This window comes from Leucopleurus acutus (assembly GCF_964270905.1).
Source record: "Leucopleurus acutus genome assembly, chromosome: 8".
Classification (NCBI taxonomy): Eukaryota; Metazoa; Chordata; class Mammalia; order Artiodactyla; family Delphinidae; genus Leucopleurus; species Leucopleurus acutus.
This window is the reverse complement of record NC_139151.1, coordinates 40,588,774-40,605,666: the sequence shown is the minus strand read 5'-3', so window position 1 is coordinate 40,605,666 and position 16,893 is coordinate 40,588,774. Positions and strand designations below refer to the sequence as shown.

The 16,893-nt window shown below is 53.3% G+C and overlaps 1 protein-coding gene across 1 annotated transcript in view; it reads right to left on the bottom strand.

Annotated features, from left to right (window-relative positions):
* Positions 1–1,303: 1,303 nt before the first annotated feature.
* SMCO4 (single-pass membrane protein with coiled-coil domains 4) overlaps positions 1,304–16,893 on the bottom strand; it is a 69,965-nt gene continuing 54,375 nt past the window's right edge. Inside the window, exon 3 of the mRNA XM_082845226.1 lies at positions 1,304–2,083. Within this exon, the coding sequence (XP_082701352.1) occupies positions 1,820–1,999 (180 nt within the window). The 5' untranslated portion in view covers positions 2,000–2,083 and the 3' untranslated portion in view covers positions 1,304–1,819. The remainder of the gene's footprint in view (positions 2,084–16,893) is intronic.

Sequence of the window (16,893 nt, the reverse complement as noted above, 5' to 3'; positions counted from 1 at the left end):
GGAAGTGGACTGAGAGGGGCTCTGGCAGCAAAACCTGCATAAAAAGTCAGGTTGGCTCTAAAAGCCTTGTTTCCCCTAGAGGCCCACTTCCCTGAAAGTGCCTGGACTGCCTATTACACATGGGGAAACTGAGCTCCGGGGGTTTGGGAAATCCACAGCTCTGAGGGGTAGGCTGGAAACTGAACACAGATGAGGCCAGGACCCAGCACAGCCTGGGCTCTTCCTTCTGGAGCGGACAGGCTGTCCTCACACAGGCTGTCCTTGGGGAGGGAGGGGGCGGAGCTCTGCATTTCATGGCTAAGTGGCCATCGTGAGGGCGGGGATGGTGCAGAAGCCCCGCCCCCTCCTTCACCCCAATGAGCCGTCCTGGGGGCAGCAGGCTCCAGGCTTTCTCAGACCAGCAAGCACTAAGGCTCCTCAGAGAACCAAATAAGGGGGAGGAAAACAGAAACCTAAGAGGAACTTGATGCTAGCAGCCTCTGCATTTGATAAATGTTTCAGCGAATCTCTTTCCAGGGCCACAGGCACTGGAGTGAACGTGGGGCAGCACAGGGTCTCCCTCGGAGGCCCGCAGAGCTCCGTCGGCCCTGCCCAGCCCGGCATCCAAGCTTCAGCTGGAGCCCTTCCTTGCAGCAGCTGCTTCGTCTTCTTAGAGACTCACTCTAAGACGCTCCATACCCCCAGAACACACCTGTGCAATCAGTGAGCGAGTCATGCAGCCACCGAGATTAGACAAGCACTTGTCTCCCCACAGATCTCCCCCTAATCAGCAATGACAGAGGAGCAGACACCCTCAGAGCAGTTACCATGAATCTGACTTCCAAAAGGGGCCCACTCCACCAGCCACCAGGATGGCTAACGATGCCCTAAAATACAATGAAGCAACCCTTCCAGCACAGCCAATTTGCATCCCAAACTCAGCTGGACTGTTGACAATTTGTACCCCTGCAGGAACTGAACCAAGCCTGACCTTTACCTCCAGGACCACGTCTGTGCTGCTGCTGTTCGCTAAAAGCAGTTGTGGTCTCATTCCAATTAGAACTCTTATTTTTGCTGAAATGGACCAATTCATGCATCCTTTCTGGCTCTCTCAAGAGTCTCTCAAACTTACAATGAGCCAGTCAAAAAACACAATGTTACCGGAAGTGATTCAAAGCAGGGAGTGAAGGGGGAGACGGAGAAAGCCCAGAGGACTTTAGGTGAGAGGGACATACCTCCCAGCCAGGGGACCCGCACGGACAGCACCTTCCTGTGCTCCCGGGAGAGCAAGGCCACCTCCTGGCAAAACAAGATAAACATCCAGTTTAAGGCTATTATCTCCTTTATTCAAAAAATAAATATTTCACTTTTGAGTCGACATATTTCAAATCACATGAAGCACAGAGAAGAAATACAGTCCCTTTGGAAATCATGAACACGTGTAGCAAAGAGTCATGTTCAAAGCAAAGGGGATGGGGTGAGCACTGATTCCAACTGATCCATGACCCAGAGATTCCTCCTCTCACCAGGTGGAGCTACATATCGATTGTAAGCGAGAAACACACACACACGCGCGCGCGCACACACACACACACACACACACACACACGGCTTTGAAGTCTGAAAGGCACATGAAGTGGACCATAAGGTGTGTGGCACATTCACTGATAAAGCGTTCCCTATTCCCTCCCAAGAAAAGTGGAGAAACTTTAATCAAGTCACAGACCAGAGAAGACGAGGTCCTCTGGCTCAGAGCTCAGCATCACGAAAATCTCTGTGGATGAAAGCCATTCTTCTTCTGCTCTCCCCTCCCGTGCCTCCGCTCTGGGGGGGAGGTCCCTCACTCGGTGATGGCGGGGCGCGTGGCCACGTACACGAACACCACGATCAGCAGCACGACCACAGCCAGCGTGGGCAGCACCACCGTAGTGATCTGCTGCCGGGCCTCCTGCATGGCCTGCTTTCGCTCCTTCTTATCCTTGGACGTCTCCTTCTTGGGCTTCCCCTTGAGCTGCCGCATCTTTCCTAGGGGATGCTAGGAGGGTGCGTCCGGAGAGGGATTTGAAGGAAGGGTCACGCTCCTCTGGTCAAGGTGCAGAATCTCCTGTAGAGAGAACCATGATCAAGAATGAACGGAGTGAAAGGAAAAGGAATCGCAAAGGCAAAGGCAAACGCTAAACCAGGAAGAGTATCTGCAACTTAGCAGCCCAAGGAGTAAGGACAGAAGAGGTCTTGTAGCCCCTCTGAGTGGTGGGTGGTGGAGCTAAGCAGGATGCTCCTGGGGCTCTATCACCGTCAGCGCTTCTGCAGGTGTGCTGTGCACAGGTGACCGGCACACTGAGACAGGGCCTCTCAGCTCCAGGGGCAGCTGGCCAGGCGCTGGGCACCAGATGAACAAGACTGCTTTCATGACACGAAGGGACTGGGAAGCACTAACTATGCCGCCTCCACTCAGCGGAAAGGGGGGCACCCTTCTCCGTTCCAAGGCTCCACCTATTTACTTCACTGTTCTAAATCCTACCATCTCCCCAGCTAACCTCCAGCGCTGAGCCGCCGGCAGCCTGCAGATCCCAGGACCGTGGCTCCCTTCCTGCCCGAGCCCAGGGCCCGATCGCAGGCTGTGGCAGCCTCACTGGGGCGGAAGAGAGCCCGGAGGCACCGACTTTTCTGATCTCCATTTGATCCTTTACCCATCCACCCAAACCTTCCTGAGCACCTCCTATGTACCAGGCTCTGCTCGAGGCGGGGAGGAAGAGGTGGAACACGCGGGGCTGTGCTCACAGAGCCCACGGTCTAGGGGTGCACCCTAGGTTGCGAGCAGAGTCGAGAGCTGGGTCAGACAGACGATAAAGAGAGACCAGCTGAGCCTTCGGTCCAGCCACCCACTCAGCCTAGGATCTCGTAAATTCTGTGCCCCGTGGAGGTGCTCAGGCGGTGAAGCGGTGCTGTCAGGGGCCTGGGGGATGAATCGAAGGCCGTGGGTAACTATAGAGCAACAGCTCCATACGAGTCCGATTCTGAGCTTTACGCAACAGAAACAGACTGGCTGATTCAAGTTGAGATGGAGTTTACACAGAGGCCTTTGGCACCTCGTAGGATCCCCAGAAAAGAGGACCTGGCTCAGGAAATGAGCAGGGCAAGGAGCTGTGCAGCCGTCACCTGAGCCCCACTCACACCACGAGCCTGGAGGAGGCCTCAGGCTGTATCATCACCTGGACACTGCCGCTGGAGCGGGGGGCACTGAGGCCACCACTACTGCCCCTGGAAACCAGACGGAGCTGCTGTCACTGCCTTCAGGACGAATTCTCCAGGGCCCTGGCTTCTCTGTGTCACCAGGTGCATGTGACCAGCCCAGCTGAGACCCAATATACCCGCAGCCTAGCCTTCCAACCTCTATAAGCAGGGGGAGTGTTTCTAAACACAGTGAAGGAGTGGGGGGGGGGGTTGGCTACTGGGCAGGGAAATGAAAAAGACAAATGTCCTTCATAAAACATCCTGGGGGACTGGTAGAGAGGCGCTCTCTGAGGCAGACGAGCAGTGTACACCAATATTCCTCTAACAGAGAGACTTTTGTATCATGACACTGTGTACCCAGTTTTGCCCCAGGACAGTGGGTGGCCTGTCACCACCCTGATGAGGAAGATGACATTTACACCTAAGTGAACGTGTCAAGTGGCAGGCAGGACGTGGAATGTGGGTTCCGAGGCGGGAAAAGTCTTGTGCGAATCTCCCTGTCGGTAGAGGGATCCTAATCTCACCACTCCTCTCATCCCCGATTGGACCCCGGAAATTTTTTCCTATTCTCCATAATCAGGTGGAGTTCCTCCTGGTGCAAGAGGGCTGAAATTATTGCCCTGGAATGACATGATGCCAGCCAAAAGCAAATATTAAAGTTCTGGAGAGCCCCATTTAGGCAAATTTACGCCTTCCATCAGGCTTTTGAAAACAGCCACTCTTAACTTCCTTAAGACCTGACAGGTGTAGGAACCCCCGGCTTTACAAATTCTCCTTTTCAAATCTTTCAGAGAACTTGCAGGCAGGCCTGGGTTCAAACTAAGGACATACAACTTCCGGGCTGAACGGCTTTGGGCTTCAGGAGGCCTCAATGTCATCATGTGAACAATGAGGACAATTTCTCTCTCGGAAGGAGTGACTGAGGATTTGAAAAGGAAACACTCCTCATGGTCCTTGGCCCGCCCACACCTGGCAGGACGGGCCGGACAGCCGGACGCAGCCGCTTCCTCCCTCCCCACCACTTGCCCGCTCCGCTCCGGGGCCCTGGTCAGAGCTCACGGAGCTCACCGGCCTGAGCCGCCCCCCCGGGGAGGTGGCATAATAGCAGTACCCCGCCCGCAGGGCCGTGGTGAGGAGGAGACAAGAATCCCGGTAACACAGCACCTGGCACGGAGAAGGCACCGGATCCACGTGAGCTGACGCTCCCGAAGCCCACCCAACAGACAGCCTGCGGGGAGACGGGCAGGCTCATTACCCCCGCTCAGAGATGAGGACACCAAGGGGCGAGAGGAAAAACGTCTTGCGCACAGTCAGCTGGTCTGTAAAGAGTATCTAACAGAGAAGTGGATGGCATCCCTCGTCCAAAGCTATGAGCCATGGTCTGTTCTCTCCCTGACACAGCTGCACGAGATTGTCTAAAAAGAGGCCATTGGCAGCACCCTGATTTGTAGCCATTTCCCTGTGGACCTAATGGCCTGTGAAAAGAGGAGGACCCCGCTGTGGCCCGTCGCCCAGCCCCCCACAGGGCCCCTCACAGGACCCCTCGCTGGACTCTTCCACAGGACCCTTCACAGGATTCTCCCACAGGACCCTCACAGGGCACCCCCCCCCGCCCCCGCCGAGGACTGGCCACAGGCAGGTAGCCCCAGAGGCCCAGAGTTAACAAGGGCCCCAGCCCCGCTCCTTCGGCTGCTGGCTGCATCCTCCCACAGAGGTGTGGTGGACATACATGGGCAGCAGCCCCCGTGACGACCAGCTCTTGACACCTGTGAGATGCATTCAGAAGTTCTCCAAGGCTTAAAAAAAGGCCTCGTCACTGGGGACAGTGCCGGTCTGGTCAGGATTTAAAGGACAAACACGCCAGCCTGAAGTCTGGGGTCTTGGTCAGGCTCCAGTGGGTGGCCTCCCTGATCTCACTCACCTGTGCTGTGGGCCTCAAACCGCAGCCCCGCACTTTCCCTGGGGCTGAAGAGAGAGTGGTGACGATGGAGGGAAAACACCTCTGAGATGACAGCTGAGGCGAGGGAAAAGGGCCCAGCAGGACACAGGCTGGGGAAGAGCCGCAGGCAGAGGGAGTGGAAGGAACCAGAAGGGTGACAGGAGGGGAAGTGCAGAGGGCGCAGAGGCCAGGCCATCCTTAGGCTGGCGGGCCACCGTGAGGAGTCGGGTTTCACTCCGAAAGCAGCACGAGGCCCTGAAGGGCTTCACACGGGGAGGTGCAAGTTTCAAAAAGCTCCTCTGGCCGGTCTCTGGAGACTGGGGTACAGGGGAATGAAAAGGGAGGCCCTTAGAGCAGGGCAGGCAGGGCCCGTGGTGATGGACAGGAGGATGGAGTGGGCTTTTATTTGGGGGGTACCTAATGGCAGATGAGACATGGCGTGTGAGGGAAAGAGAATAACGGGTGGACCTAAGGTCTGGAGCTTGGGCACCTGGCTGCATGGTGATCCGGCCTTATGAGGTGAAGGGAGAATGGCAGGAAGGGGCGATGGATTTGAGAAAGGACATTAAGTGCTCTGTTCACATCTATCCATGTGTGAGGATGCCTATTAGACATCACCATGGCAATATCAAGGAGGCGGTTGAGGACATGAGTCAAGAGCTCGGTCTGAGCTGAAGATCTATATTTGGAAGTCATCAGCCACGGATGAGGTGAGCTCACCAAGGACAAGGTAGATGGAGATGAGGGCCAGGCCCGAGCCCTGAGCATGTGACAGTCAGAGAACAGGAGGGGAAGGGCAAGCAAAGGAGCCTGTGGAGAAGACGCAAGTGAAGAGAGAACAGAAGTGTGGACCCAGGGACCAAGAGTGAAGAAGAGAGCACGGCTTCCAAACGCCGCCGAGACAAAGTGAAGGTAAGGCAGCGGCCATTGGATCCGGCGGCTTGGAGAACTGACCAGAGGAACTTCAGTGGAGTGGGCCAATCAGCCTCTATCTCAGACATCTAAACCAAGAAACATGAAGGCACACAAGCTGGAAAATCCTGCAGATGGGGGCCATCCGATGCCACGTGCGGAAGACAACAGAGGAAGCCAAGCTGGGGAGAGGAGACGGGAGGCGAGGGGAGCGCTCTGAGAGCTGGACACTGGGGACTCTGCTCTTACCTTTCCAGCACAGCCCCGGCAAGGCCCAGCTCTATACAGGCTCCTGAGTTGAGTTATGCTGACCTGTTTCTGACTCTTAGGATAGACATCTCTTTGAACTTGAGCTGGCTCCAGTGAGTCTCTGTACCTTCCAGTGAAGGAGCCCCGGCTAAAATGATTACTCCAGTTTTGCAAATGAGGAGTCCAAAGCCTTGCCACCGTCACAGAATTAGGGGTGTCAGAGTCAAAAGTCAAACACACATCAGCCTGACCCCGAAGCCTGAAGAGTCAGCATCCTCCAGTGCCTTCCCCACGTACCTTCCCGGCCCTTTACCCACTCTGGGGCCACGTCATTGCTCACCAGCCCCTTGCAGAGAGGAAATCAGAGATGAAGCTTGTAAGGTGCAGTCTGGCTCTTTCCCAGCAAGCAGCCCAGGCAGGACAGAGAAGCCGCTAGCCGAGTTCCAGCTTCACAACCTGACCACGACTGCCACCTGGCCACCCCCTGCCTCTGGCTCCCCTAACCAAGGGATCGGAAACTTCACAAACACTTGAGTTCCACCAGTGCCCCTCCCCCACCAACAAGCCCATGGCAACTGGTCAGCACTGGAATGTTCCAACCGGTCCCCAGGGTGCGTGGGCAGGGGGGCGGGGGGGGGGGCAGAGAGGAAGGGGAAACACATCCTTTCCGACAGAATCATTTTATGATTTTTTGGCTCAGCCTTCCAGTCTTTTTTCTATATACATATATATATACGTATACTGTGCACACACATGCTTATTAAAATCCTTATGTATATTTCTTCCTACTTAGAAATCATAATGTACATGACAGCCTTAGAACCTATTAGGGAAACAGCCAGGAGCAGAGGTAAGAACGTGGGTTTGAAACCAGGTTTGAGCCTCAGCTCTGCCATGTCTAGTTATACAACCCCGGGCAATGTACTTAATCTCTCATGTCCTAACTTTCCTCCTCTGTAAAATGGGATAAGGAAACCTGCTTTGTAGAGTCATCGGGAGAGAAAGGCTGAAGTATTATCTGAGGTATTGATTAACAGGCCAAACCAGATGCTCAGTAAATGATACAGAGTAACTCCCTTTCCAGGGAGGTTTTTCCAGTGCAGATGCACGTACGGAGGGAGGTACCAGGGAATGCTGCCCTTTTTCTGGTTTTGAATCATATAACCCCTGGGTGATGGAACCCCCCCAGTTTCTCTCTCTTCCCTGCTGAAAACCACCGGTTACCAGTCTGCTGCTGGGCAGGTTTTCCCAGAGGCTTGATGGGAGAAGAAGCTTGGCTTGGGCAATTGAGGGAAGGTTCAGAATCACAGCGACCACCCCCAGCTCCCGGATCCCAGACAGGCTGATGCTGCACTGCCCAGTATGGCAGCCACTCGTCACATGCGGCTACTAGCGCTGGAAACGTGGCTGTGGGCCAAGCTGAGCTGTAGTGTGAAATACACACCGGAGTTTGAAGACTCCATACCAAAAGAGAGAATATAAACTGTCTCATTAAAATCTTCCATACTAATTGCGAGAAATGATACCATTTTGGATATACTGGGTTCGATAAAACGTATTATTAAATTAATTTCCCCTGGTTTTTCTTCACTGTCTTAATGTGGGCGACTCAAAAGCTTCAAATTCCATGAGTGGCTCACATGACACTTCAACTGGGCAGTGCTGTGCCTGCCCCATGTAATAAGCACCAGGTCCAGCCCCCTGATAAGCTTCCCACATCACAGCCTCAACTCACAGCGGTGAGGACGCCGGGGCCCTCACAGCCACGCCCTAATGGATCTCTCCAGCCTCATCATACCTCACATGACCATGGCTACCAACACGCCTGAGTGCCCACCCCACACGCTCACATCCCATGCCCGTGCCCTCCCCCATGCACCAGCATCCTCCTGGTATAGACGCTCGTCCTTGGTCACCCCTGTGCCTGGCCTTCAGCACTCCCTCCTCAGTGCCGTCTCGGCACTTGGTTTATGCCTTTATTGCAGCACTGACCGGTGGCCGCCGCCTAACTGGCTGGGCCCCTGATGTCCCCACTGGACTAAGTACTCCTCTGGGAGCAAACGTGTCTTGCTAGGAATAATACTGCCCTGGGCTGGCAGGACGCCTCTCACATAACAGGTGCTCAGCAAGCATCTCTGGATCGAACACCAAAGCTGGAGGACAAGCAGTCACCTTATGTACTAAGCACAGAGTTACAGCAGAAAATTCTACAGAAGAGGAGAAAAGGTTATAGCAGAAGATAATAAACCAGCTAGCTACCACTTAGAAATGTGCATTTCATTCTCAACACAAGACTGGTATTCTCACTCCCATTTTACGTGAAGAAGATGAGATTCAGAAAAGTATGGGGACCTCCCTGGTGGTGTAGTGGTTAAGAATCCGCCTGCCAATGCAGGCGACACAGGTTTGATCCCTGCTCTGGAAAGACTCCACACGCCACGGAGCGATGAAGCTCATGCACCACAACTACTGAGCCTGTGCTCCAGAGCCCGTGAGCCACAACTACTGAGACCGCATGCCACAACTACTGAAGCCCACATGCCTAGAGCCCGTGCGCCACAACAAGAGAAGGTACCGCAATGAGAAGCCCGCGCACTGCAACAAAGAGTAGCCCCCGCTCGCCGCAACTAGAGAAAGCCCGCACGCAGCAACAAAGACCCAACACAGCCAAAAATAAATAAATAAAATAAATAAATTTATGAAAAAATAAAAAAAGTAAAGTATGGTGACTTGCCCAAGATCAAAGACCATTAGGAAACCAGCACAGTCTCAACCCTAGTATAAAATCCATAACAATCACTCATTAAATATTGAGGGAATGAATGGACTGAGGATCTGAACTCAGACCTAATTCCAAAGTGCACCCATCCTCTCTGCATGACCCCACAGTGACAGTGCCTCCAGGTCAACCCACAATTAGGAACAGTAGCTATCACATCCCGAAGGCTCACTGCCTGTCAGGCTACCGCACTAAAGCCCTCTACAAACACGCAAACCGCACTGCGGCTTTTATCCCATTTTCAGACAAGGGAACTGAGGCTCAGAGAAGGGAAGGGCCCAGGTAGTAAGTCAGAGTGCATCTGGGATTCAGACCCAGCTCTGTCTGCCTCCCATCCAACCCAGCTGCCTCCCGGTAGCCGGGCCATCCCATGGAGTCACGGGACACAGGGTCAAGAGTCCACGGCGGGTTCCTGCCCGTCAACTCTGGAGGCTGAGGACACGAGGAGGGAGGGTATGTGAGCACAAGCACAGGCCCTCCAGGTGCTTGTCTCACTTGGCAGCGGATAGAGCCTGTTCCTTACTTGCTCTGACTCCCAGAAGCTGTCCTGGGCTTAAAGACGTACTGCAGGTTGCTTGAACTCTCATGGTGGGCCAGGCTGCTCAGTAGGAAGGCCCCCAGGATGTCCCAGGCTGTTGCAGGCCCGCCCATTAAGTGGCTGCAGACTGTGTCGGCTGCCCCCGCTCCTCCCCACACAGTCAATGCAAGGACAGACACCCGGCCCAGGTGGCGGCCCGCCTGGAGGGCCGCTCCCAGGGATGGAGGCCAGAGACTGCCCGCCCATCCTCCACGCTGTCCACCTTTTCAAAACCCTGCAGCAATCCTGTCTCCAGAAAAGGCGGTGTGAGACGCTCACTGAGAAAATGGCTGCGTTTTTCTCCTACTGCAAAATCAGGAACACAAATGAATAAACAACACGTAAGAAGGGTGTATGTGGGGCAGATCTCCACCAGCTCTTCTCCTGGCTGCGTCATTATAAACATGAGGCGTCAGGAGGGCTGCACCACTCCATGCTCTACGCCGTGAGCCCAGGGAAGCCGCCCTGAGTTCAGGGAAACCTAAATTGCGCGCCGAGAACAGCAGCTCTGTGGCTCATGGAGCGTGCTCACTTCACTGTACGTCCCTGGGGTTTAGCCGTAATGGGCCGTGATCACCTCACTTCTGTCTGCCGCAGAGACGGGGACAGGGGTTGGGTAGGCCGCCAGGAGAACTGAGCGGGATGGGGCTCCCGACACCCGCTAGGCACCAGCTGATAATACAAGCACCTTCCCGGGAACACAGACGTGAGCAGTGACAGCCACGCACGCTGGCTCCGGCGCCCCGCTGCCGAGCGGCCTCAGAGGTCGGGGAGCTCCCGATCGGCCGGCCTGTGGGGAGGGTCAGAGCCACAGACGGAAGCTGACAGGCACAAACACGTGTACATACTTCTCTCACCGAGGGTGAAGGAAGAAGAAACTATGTAATTCGGTGGCAGTGTCAGCTACTCCTAAATAAAAACCCGAGAACACAAAAGAACTTTGGGGTGGGTTGCTGAATAACACAGACATAAAGAGCTAGGGTTCTCAATAAATCAGATAAGTAACATTCCTGCAAAGTGCTTTCCTGTGCAGTAATCCTTTCCTCCTCATGGTAACTCTTTATCTTACCTATTATTGTCCTCTTTCACAAGAAAAAGAGCAGACAGAGCAATTAAGCTCACGTCTGGGTGTTAATCCCCATCCTGGCTCTTCTGGGGTCTGTGGCCCTTAGACCTTCAATTACTCTGTCTGTAAAACAGGGATAAAAATACCTAGCATTTAAATATTTTTTGAGCATCAACTGTATGTCGGGAGACATGCTGGGTAGTTTACAGGGAATGTGGGAGACAGACAACCAACAAATGAACAGAATATGTGTCAGATGATGCTACGTGTTTTAGAGAAAATAAAGGTTGGGGGAACAGAGGCTGCAAAATTAGAGAAATCAATCAAGGAAGGCTTCATGAGAAAGTGACACCGGACCAGAGGCTCAAAGGAGGTGAGGAAGTGACCTGTGCGAGACGGGGGCCACCGGGGGGCTCTGCGCGTGCTAAGGAAAAGCACTGCTGGACGACTGACTGCAGGGGGCAAGGGCTGAGGCCAGGAGCTCGGTGAGGACATGAGTGAATTATTCAGGAGGTACGTGGTGGCTTGGTCCCAGGGAGGGGCAGATGTGGGGAAAAGTGGTCGGGTACTTTGAGGGGACAGCCAACAAGATTCACCAGCAGATTGGAACTGGAGTGTGAAAACATGAAATGATGAAAGGCTCTATGGCCCAAGGAAGTGCAGGAATGGCGGCGCCACGTAGGGGTGTGGGGACAAAGGGATGCGTCAAGTCTGAGACGCAATTAGCTGTCCCCAGTGGACACACTGAGCAGGCAGCTGGATGCATGAGGCTGTGCTTGGGGAGAGAGCTGGGCTGGAGACAGGAGCGTGGCAGCTGTCAGCACTGCAAGCCGCCAGGCTGGGGAGCGAGCACAGTCAGAGAAGGGCCAGTGCGCTCTGAGGTTTAGGACTTGCAGAGTTGAAGAGCAACGAGTAAGAGACTAAAAAGGTATGAAAGGAAGAAAACTGGAAGCGTAAGGTGTCTTGGAAGGCAAGTGCAGAAAGTGTTCCAGGAAGAAGGAGCCGCTTATCAGGCTTGGTCACGTATAGGTAATCGGTGACCTGAGGGGAGAGTTTTGGTGGGGTGGCGAGGTGGGGAGGGGGCCCGGATCTGAGGGGGTCGCAGGGAGGGAGGGAGCAGGCTAGAGAACGGAGACCAGGAGTCGCCAACGCTTCTCAAGGCAGGACCCGGGGGCTGAGTGTCTGCACTGCAATCCCAGTCCTGCCGTTTATCAGCCCTGTGACCTCGGGCAAGCTCCTTAATCTTTCCGTGCCTCACATTTCTCATCTGAAAAATGGGGAGAATAATCCCTTAAGGAACTGGTATATGAGAAGAATGCCTGGCCCGTAGTATTTACTATGTAAGTATCGTCATCCATCAGCAACGTCATCCTCATCGTCACTATGAAAATAGGGTCAGAATCAGAAGGGGATATAAGGACAAGAGTTTTGTTCTACTTGTTTGTTTTTTAAGGCACTTATAGAATGTTTGTGTCACAGGAGAAGATGGATCAGGAGAAGGAAGGAAAAAGAAGTGCTGGCGAGCCGCCCAGGGGAGCTGGAGCACCAGCTGGGCTGGCCCCGGATGGGCCCAAGGTGACGGTGGGAGTCTGCGCAGGTTCTCGCAGGGCTATTGCTGGTTCTCGGTGAAATGGGAAGAAGGTCATCAGCTTGGGAGGCAGGAAGAGGGAGGAGATGCTGGAGTCTGAAGAGAGAGAAGCTGTGAAACAGCGGGCAAGCGGGACGGATGCATCGGAGCACGACGGGTGACCACCAGCCTGCAGTCAGAGGCCTCAGCTTAGAGCAAGGCGGTTGGGGGCTGGCACCAACGCGCAGGTGCAGGTGCAGGGGATGGAGTCGGGGGATGTTAGACTTAACCAGGACAGGATTTTGTCAGGCCACTATGACACAAGGTGAGGGTTACATGAGATTGCAAAAGAAAAGCACCTGGCCCAGGACCTGGCATCTGAAGCGCTGCCACTGTTCAGGCTTCAGTGGCCTGTCCAAGGAGCCCCGCTCCCTCCACGTGAGCCTCCCTGACCCCCAACACACACAGAGCTCAGGAGCGGAAAACTCTGCAGGAGCCTCAATTCTGTTCGTTCCACTAAGCCCATTCCCTCCCTTTTCTGTTCAAGCTACTGTCACATTTCCCAGGCCTCTCCTGCTGGTCTCAGAGAACAAAGAAGGTCATGTGAGGGCAGACTAGTCCCCGCACGCTTCTTCCAAGAACCAGAGGTGAAGAGGCTCTCCCAGCCTTGGGGAAATATTGGCTTTCCGGGACCTGCCTTGCAATTCCACCAAGCTCTGCAGGTGCGGCTCAACCATCAGTTCCTCCCACTGAAGACGGGTGGGCAAAAAAGCCTTTGACGGATCTCGTTATGTAACCCAGACAAGTTAGAGTTAAATTCACAGCGATCAGCAACTTCAAGCACAGTAATTTGTTTTCACTCGTTGACCTGAAGCAAACTCAACCACGAAAAGGACAAAGGAGATGACTAAACAGAAACGAAGTTAAGTGAAATTCCCGTAAGAAGGTACAAAGCAATGCTTTGAAACGGTTAAGATGCACAGAAAGAAATACAATTAACAGCACAAACTAAAACCAAAGTTTTATGCCATGGCATGTAAGCTTATTATGTGCAACACACTCGGAAATTTTCTACTTTGTTTCATTTCATTAGAAAAAAATGTCAGTTTAATCCCATGGAAAGTGACTTGCCTTCGAAAAACACTGGATGGAGAAGACCTCAAGGCAGGAAGGGCTGGTAAGTGTTTCAATCCCATTCCCAGGAGAAGTCACTGAAACACCCTGACAGTCTTTCTACCTTGATGAATAATAAGCTCCTATGAGAACGAAAGGAAGTAATGAACGAGAAAATTTACAAGCTCTTCTAGGTGTGGTCATTCCTTAAATAGCAATTCTTTATCCAAACCTGCAGCTTCTCTCGATTTCATGTGCTACTCAATTAGGTACTTTAAGACAGCAGGTACTAAAAGCAAGAGTCACTAATTTATCCCTTTGTTATTGACAGCTCAACTCTGTGGCAGCTCAAGGCTAAGGCGAGGTTGGGGGGAAATTCATGAAGACATGCACACCAGCCAATTGTATGCACCGTTTTGGATTTTTTTTTTCAGGCAGTGCTTCTCTAACTTTTCCATCTCAAATATGGAGAGGGGACATTCATTCCTGGAGGCCAAGTCTGGGGCAAAGCCACTGCAAGAATAAAATTTTAATTGTGTCTTATTTTAAATGTCAAGCGATCATATATAGCATTATCCCCTGCTGTTTACTCGTAACGGGCATGGCACTGTGATAAGAGCCTGCCGTGGCTCTCACTGTGTCCCAGGCTCCCATCTTAGAGGCGAGAAATGGGGTTTTGAGAGGTTATGTAACTTACCCAGGACCACGAAGCAAATAAGTGGTGGGACAGATTCAAACGCACCCAGCCTGGTTCCAGAGCCCTGCTTGTAACCACAAAGCTATGTTGAATTCTTCTCCAACAACCAACCATATTTGTTTTAATATTCTTTAAATGTTATTTCCCCCAAACCTGTGGGTAAACAGGACCCACGCGCACCCCAGGGCTCTGCCTACACGCTGGGGAACGCTTCCGGCATGCAGAGCCACAGGTCCGCCAGAACTCCTCTGCCTTCCTCACACTCCTGTGGCCGGGAGCGGGCTCACAGCCCTTCTCTCCCAGACGCGGAGCACCGTCCTCATGTTCTCTTAGGCATGAGCTTCATTAACAACCAACATATCACAAGCACCAGTTGTTTATGGCATTTTTAAAATGAAAAATTCATCCCTAAGCTAAATTACAGCAAGTTAATTACAGCGCCTGGCTGATGGCACACATACTGAGAGACAGTGAGGGACTGGCGGAAGCGTCAAATGCAAACAGCAGCCGCAACTAACATGCGCCCAAGGCTGCACGCCTGGGCCTTCCTCAGATACAGAGACTGGGGCTCACCCCGCCCAGAGGGCCAGCTTCAGAAAGAGACGGGCAAGCTCTCACATCCATTCATTTATTCCACAGACACCTGCTGGGCACCTAAGTGTTGGGGACGAGCCAATCACACACAGAGTCACTCACTCACCAATTCATTCCATCAAACACTTAGCGGGCACCTACCACAGGCCAGGCACTGCTCAACTGCTGTGCATATACAGACGGATGAACTGACTGGTCCATCTCATCAGGTACTGATTCACCTCGATGCGCTAGGCACTGTCCGGGCAGCGGGGATGGAATAATGAACACCACAAAGTTCTGGCTCTGACGGAATGTACATTCCAGGAAAAGGAGGCAGACGAGAGACAAATAAATATGTAGTGTGTCAAGGAGTGAAGTGCTATGAAGGAAGACAAAGCAGCGTAAGGTGACAGAGAGCGGGGGACGTGCTGTAGTACAGACAGCATTACAAGGGGCTGCACCTCTGATTAGAGAGCAGAGGCCACAAAAAAAGGTGGGAGCAAGCCTCGAGCAGAACTAGGGCAGGAGGACGCCTGAAACGAGTGTGCCTTTGCAGCACCGCGATGCGGGGTCACGGGGGCCTGCGGCTGACAGCCGGTGAGCCAGAGGAGGAGCAGAGGCGAGCAGATCACTCCAAAGAGGACGCTACAGACCCGCTGGCGAAGGCTCCAAGCCCATCATCTGTGCTTCACTGCAGGCCCTGACCGCTGCCAAAATCCAAATACTCTGCAAAAGGCAGGCGGTAAACTGGGCTGCTATCCAATATTTACCCGGTGGCATGCCAGGTGTTCTCTGGAGTCTCCAAAGGGTCAGCTTGGGGTCGGGGGAGGAGAAGGACCCCATCAGACAATGAACTCGGGCTGCTGAAGTGGGGTCTGCCACTAACAAAGTGATACATATTTGATCTTTAATTTGAAGGCCGCCTTGTTTGCTGAACCTTAAGCCTGTTTACCAACCTGAACGGTTGATGAGGACGGTTTGGGCAAAGGGCACAGAACAAGAGGCCCTGGAGCGCTGAAGACGAAATCGGCCTTGCTGATTCTGCCTGTGGCCCATCTGCAGGCGCCACAGAGACCCCGCTGACCACGGTGAGGCTGCTTCCTAAGGCAGCCCTGGTCTCCTTCACCTCCGCTTCCCCCCGCCGCCCTCACCAGGGCCTGATTATTCTCCTCCTGCCCCGACTCTAGATCCCACCCCCCACCTCCGAGTGAAATCAACGCTGCACCCATACCCAGAGCCCGTCTGTCCTCCCCGCCCTCACCGAGGCCTCACCCCGCACGTCTTCCTGCTTCCAGCCTCCCCATTCCTCAGTGCAGCCGTTACTCCTGTCCCGCTGCACGTGGTACAGAACAAGCCAACGTGCATTTATGCCTGGGGCTTCTCGTCTTGGCCTGCATCACACACTCTCTCTGCTGAGAAAACTTGTCTGATCCCCTTAGTCAAAATTAGGTGCCCTTTCACCTACTTCTACACCTTTAAAATAACCCTTCTTCCGTTCCACCTTTTCTTTTCAGAGTTCATCATTTCTGTCCACCTCCCCCACCAGGGGTTCAGTAAGTATTTCATGAATGATCTAAGCCTGTTCCTCTTGCTAATGATGCCCAGGCCAGAGGTTTGGGGGTTTTCCTCGATGTCTCCCCTCCCCCCATCCCCTGTATCAAATTGTCCCCCAAGACCTACCAACCCCTCTTCCTAAACATCTCCCAGCACATCCTCCCGCTTCATCCCCACTACCAGTAGGCCCTCGTCTGGTTCATGCGGATTTCTGCAACAGCCTAACCTGTGTTTCCCTGCCTTACCTCGCCGCTTTCTCAAGCCCTAACTAGGACAAACACTTCTAAATCCCTCTAAAATCACTGCCCGTGGATGGGTGTGGACCCGCCCCACACACTTTCCCCTTCCCAGCAAAACATATGCGGTGGTTAACTGTGAAGAATCACCGTAGAAGCAAATGCAGGAGAGGTGCACGTCTGCTTCAGGAAAGGGGTATGAATGACTCGTTTAAATCTCACACGTGTTTTAAAGTCCAGTTGTTGGAAACCTGTTAGCCAAAACACATCCCTGGTGTAAATATGCACCACTTCCCTCTTCAAGGTAAACAACCAACCAAATGGTGCTAAACTAATAATGAGAAAGCTGAGCTAACAGTGATTGACAATTAAACATCTAGATTCCTAGCAATTAAAAACTGTCACAAATTCAAGA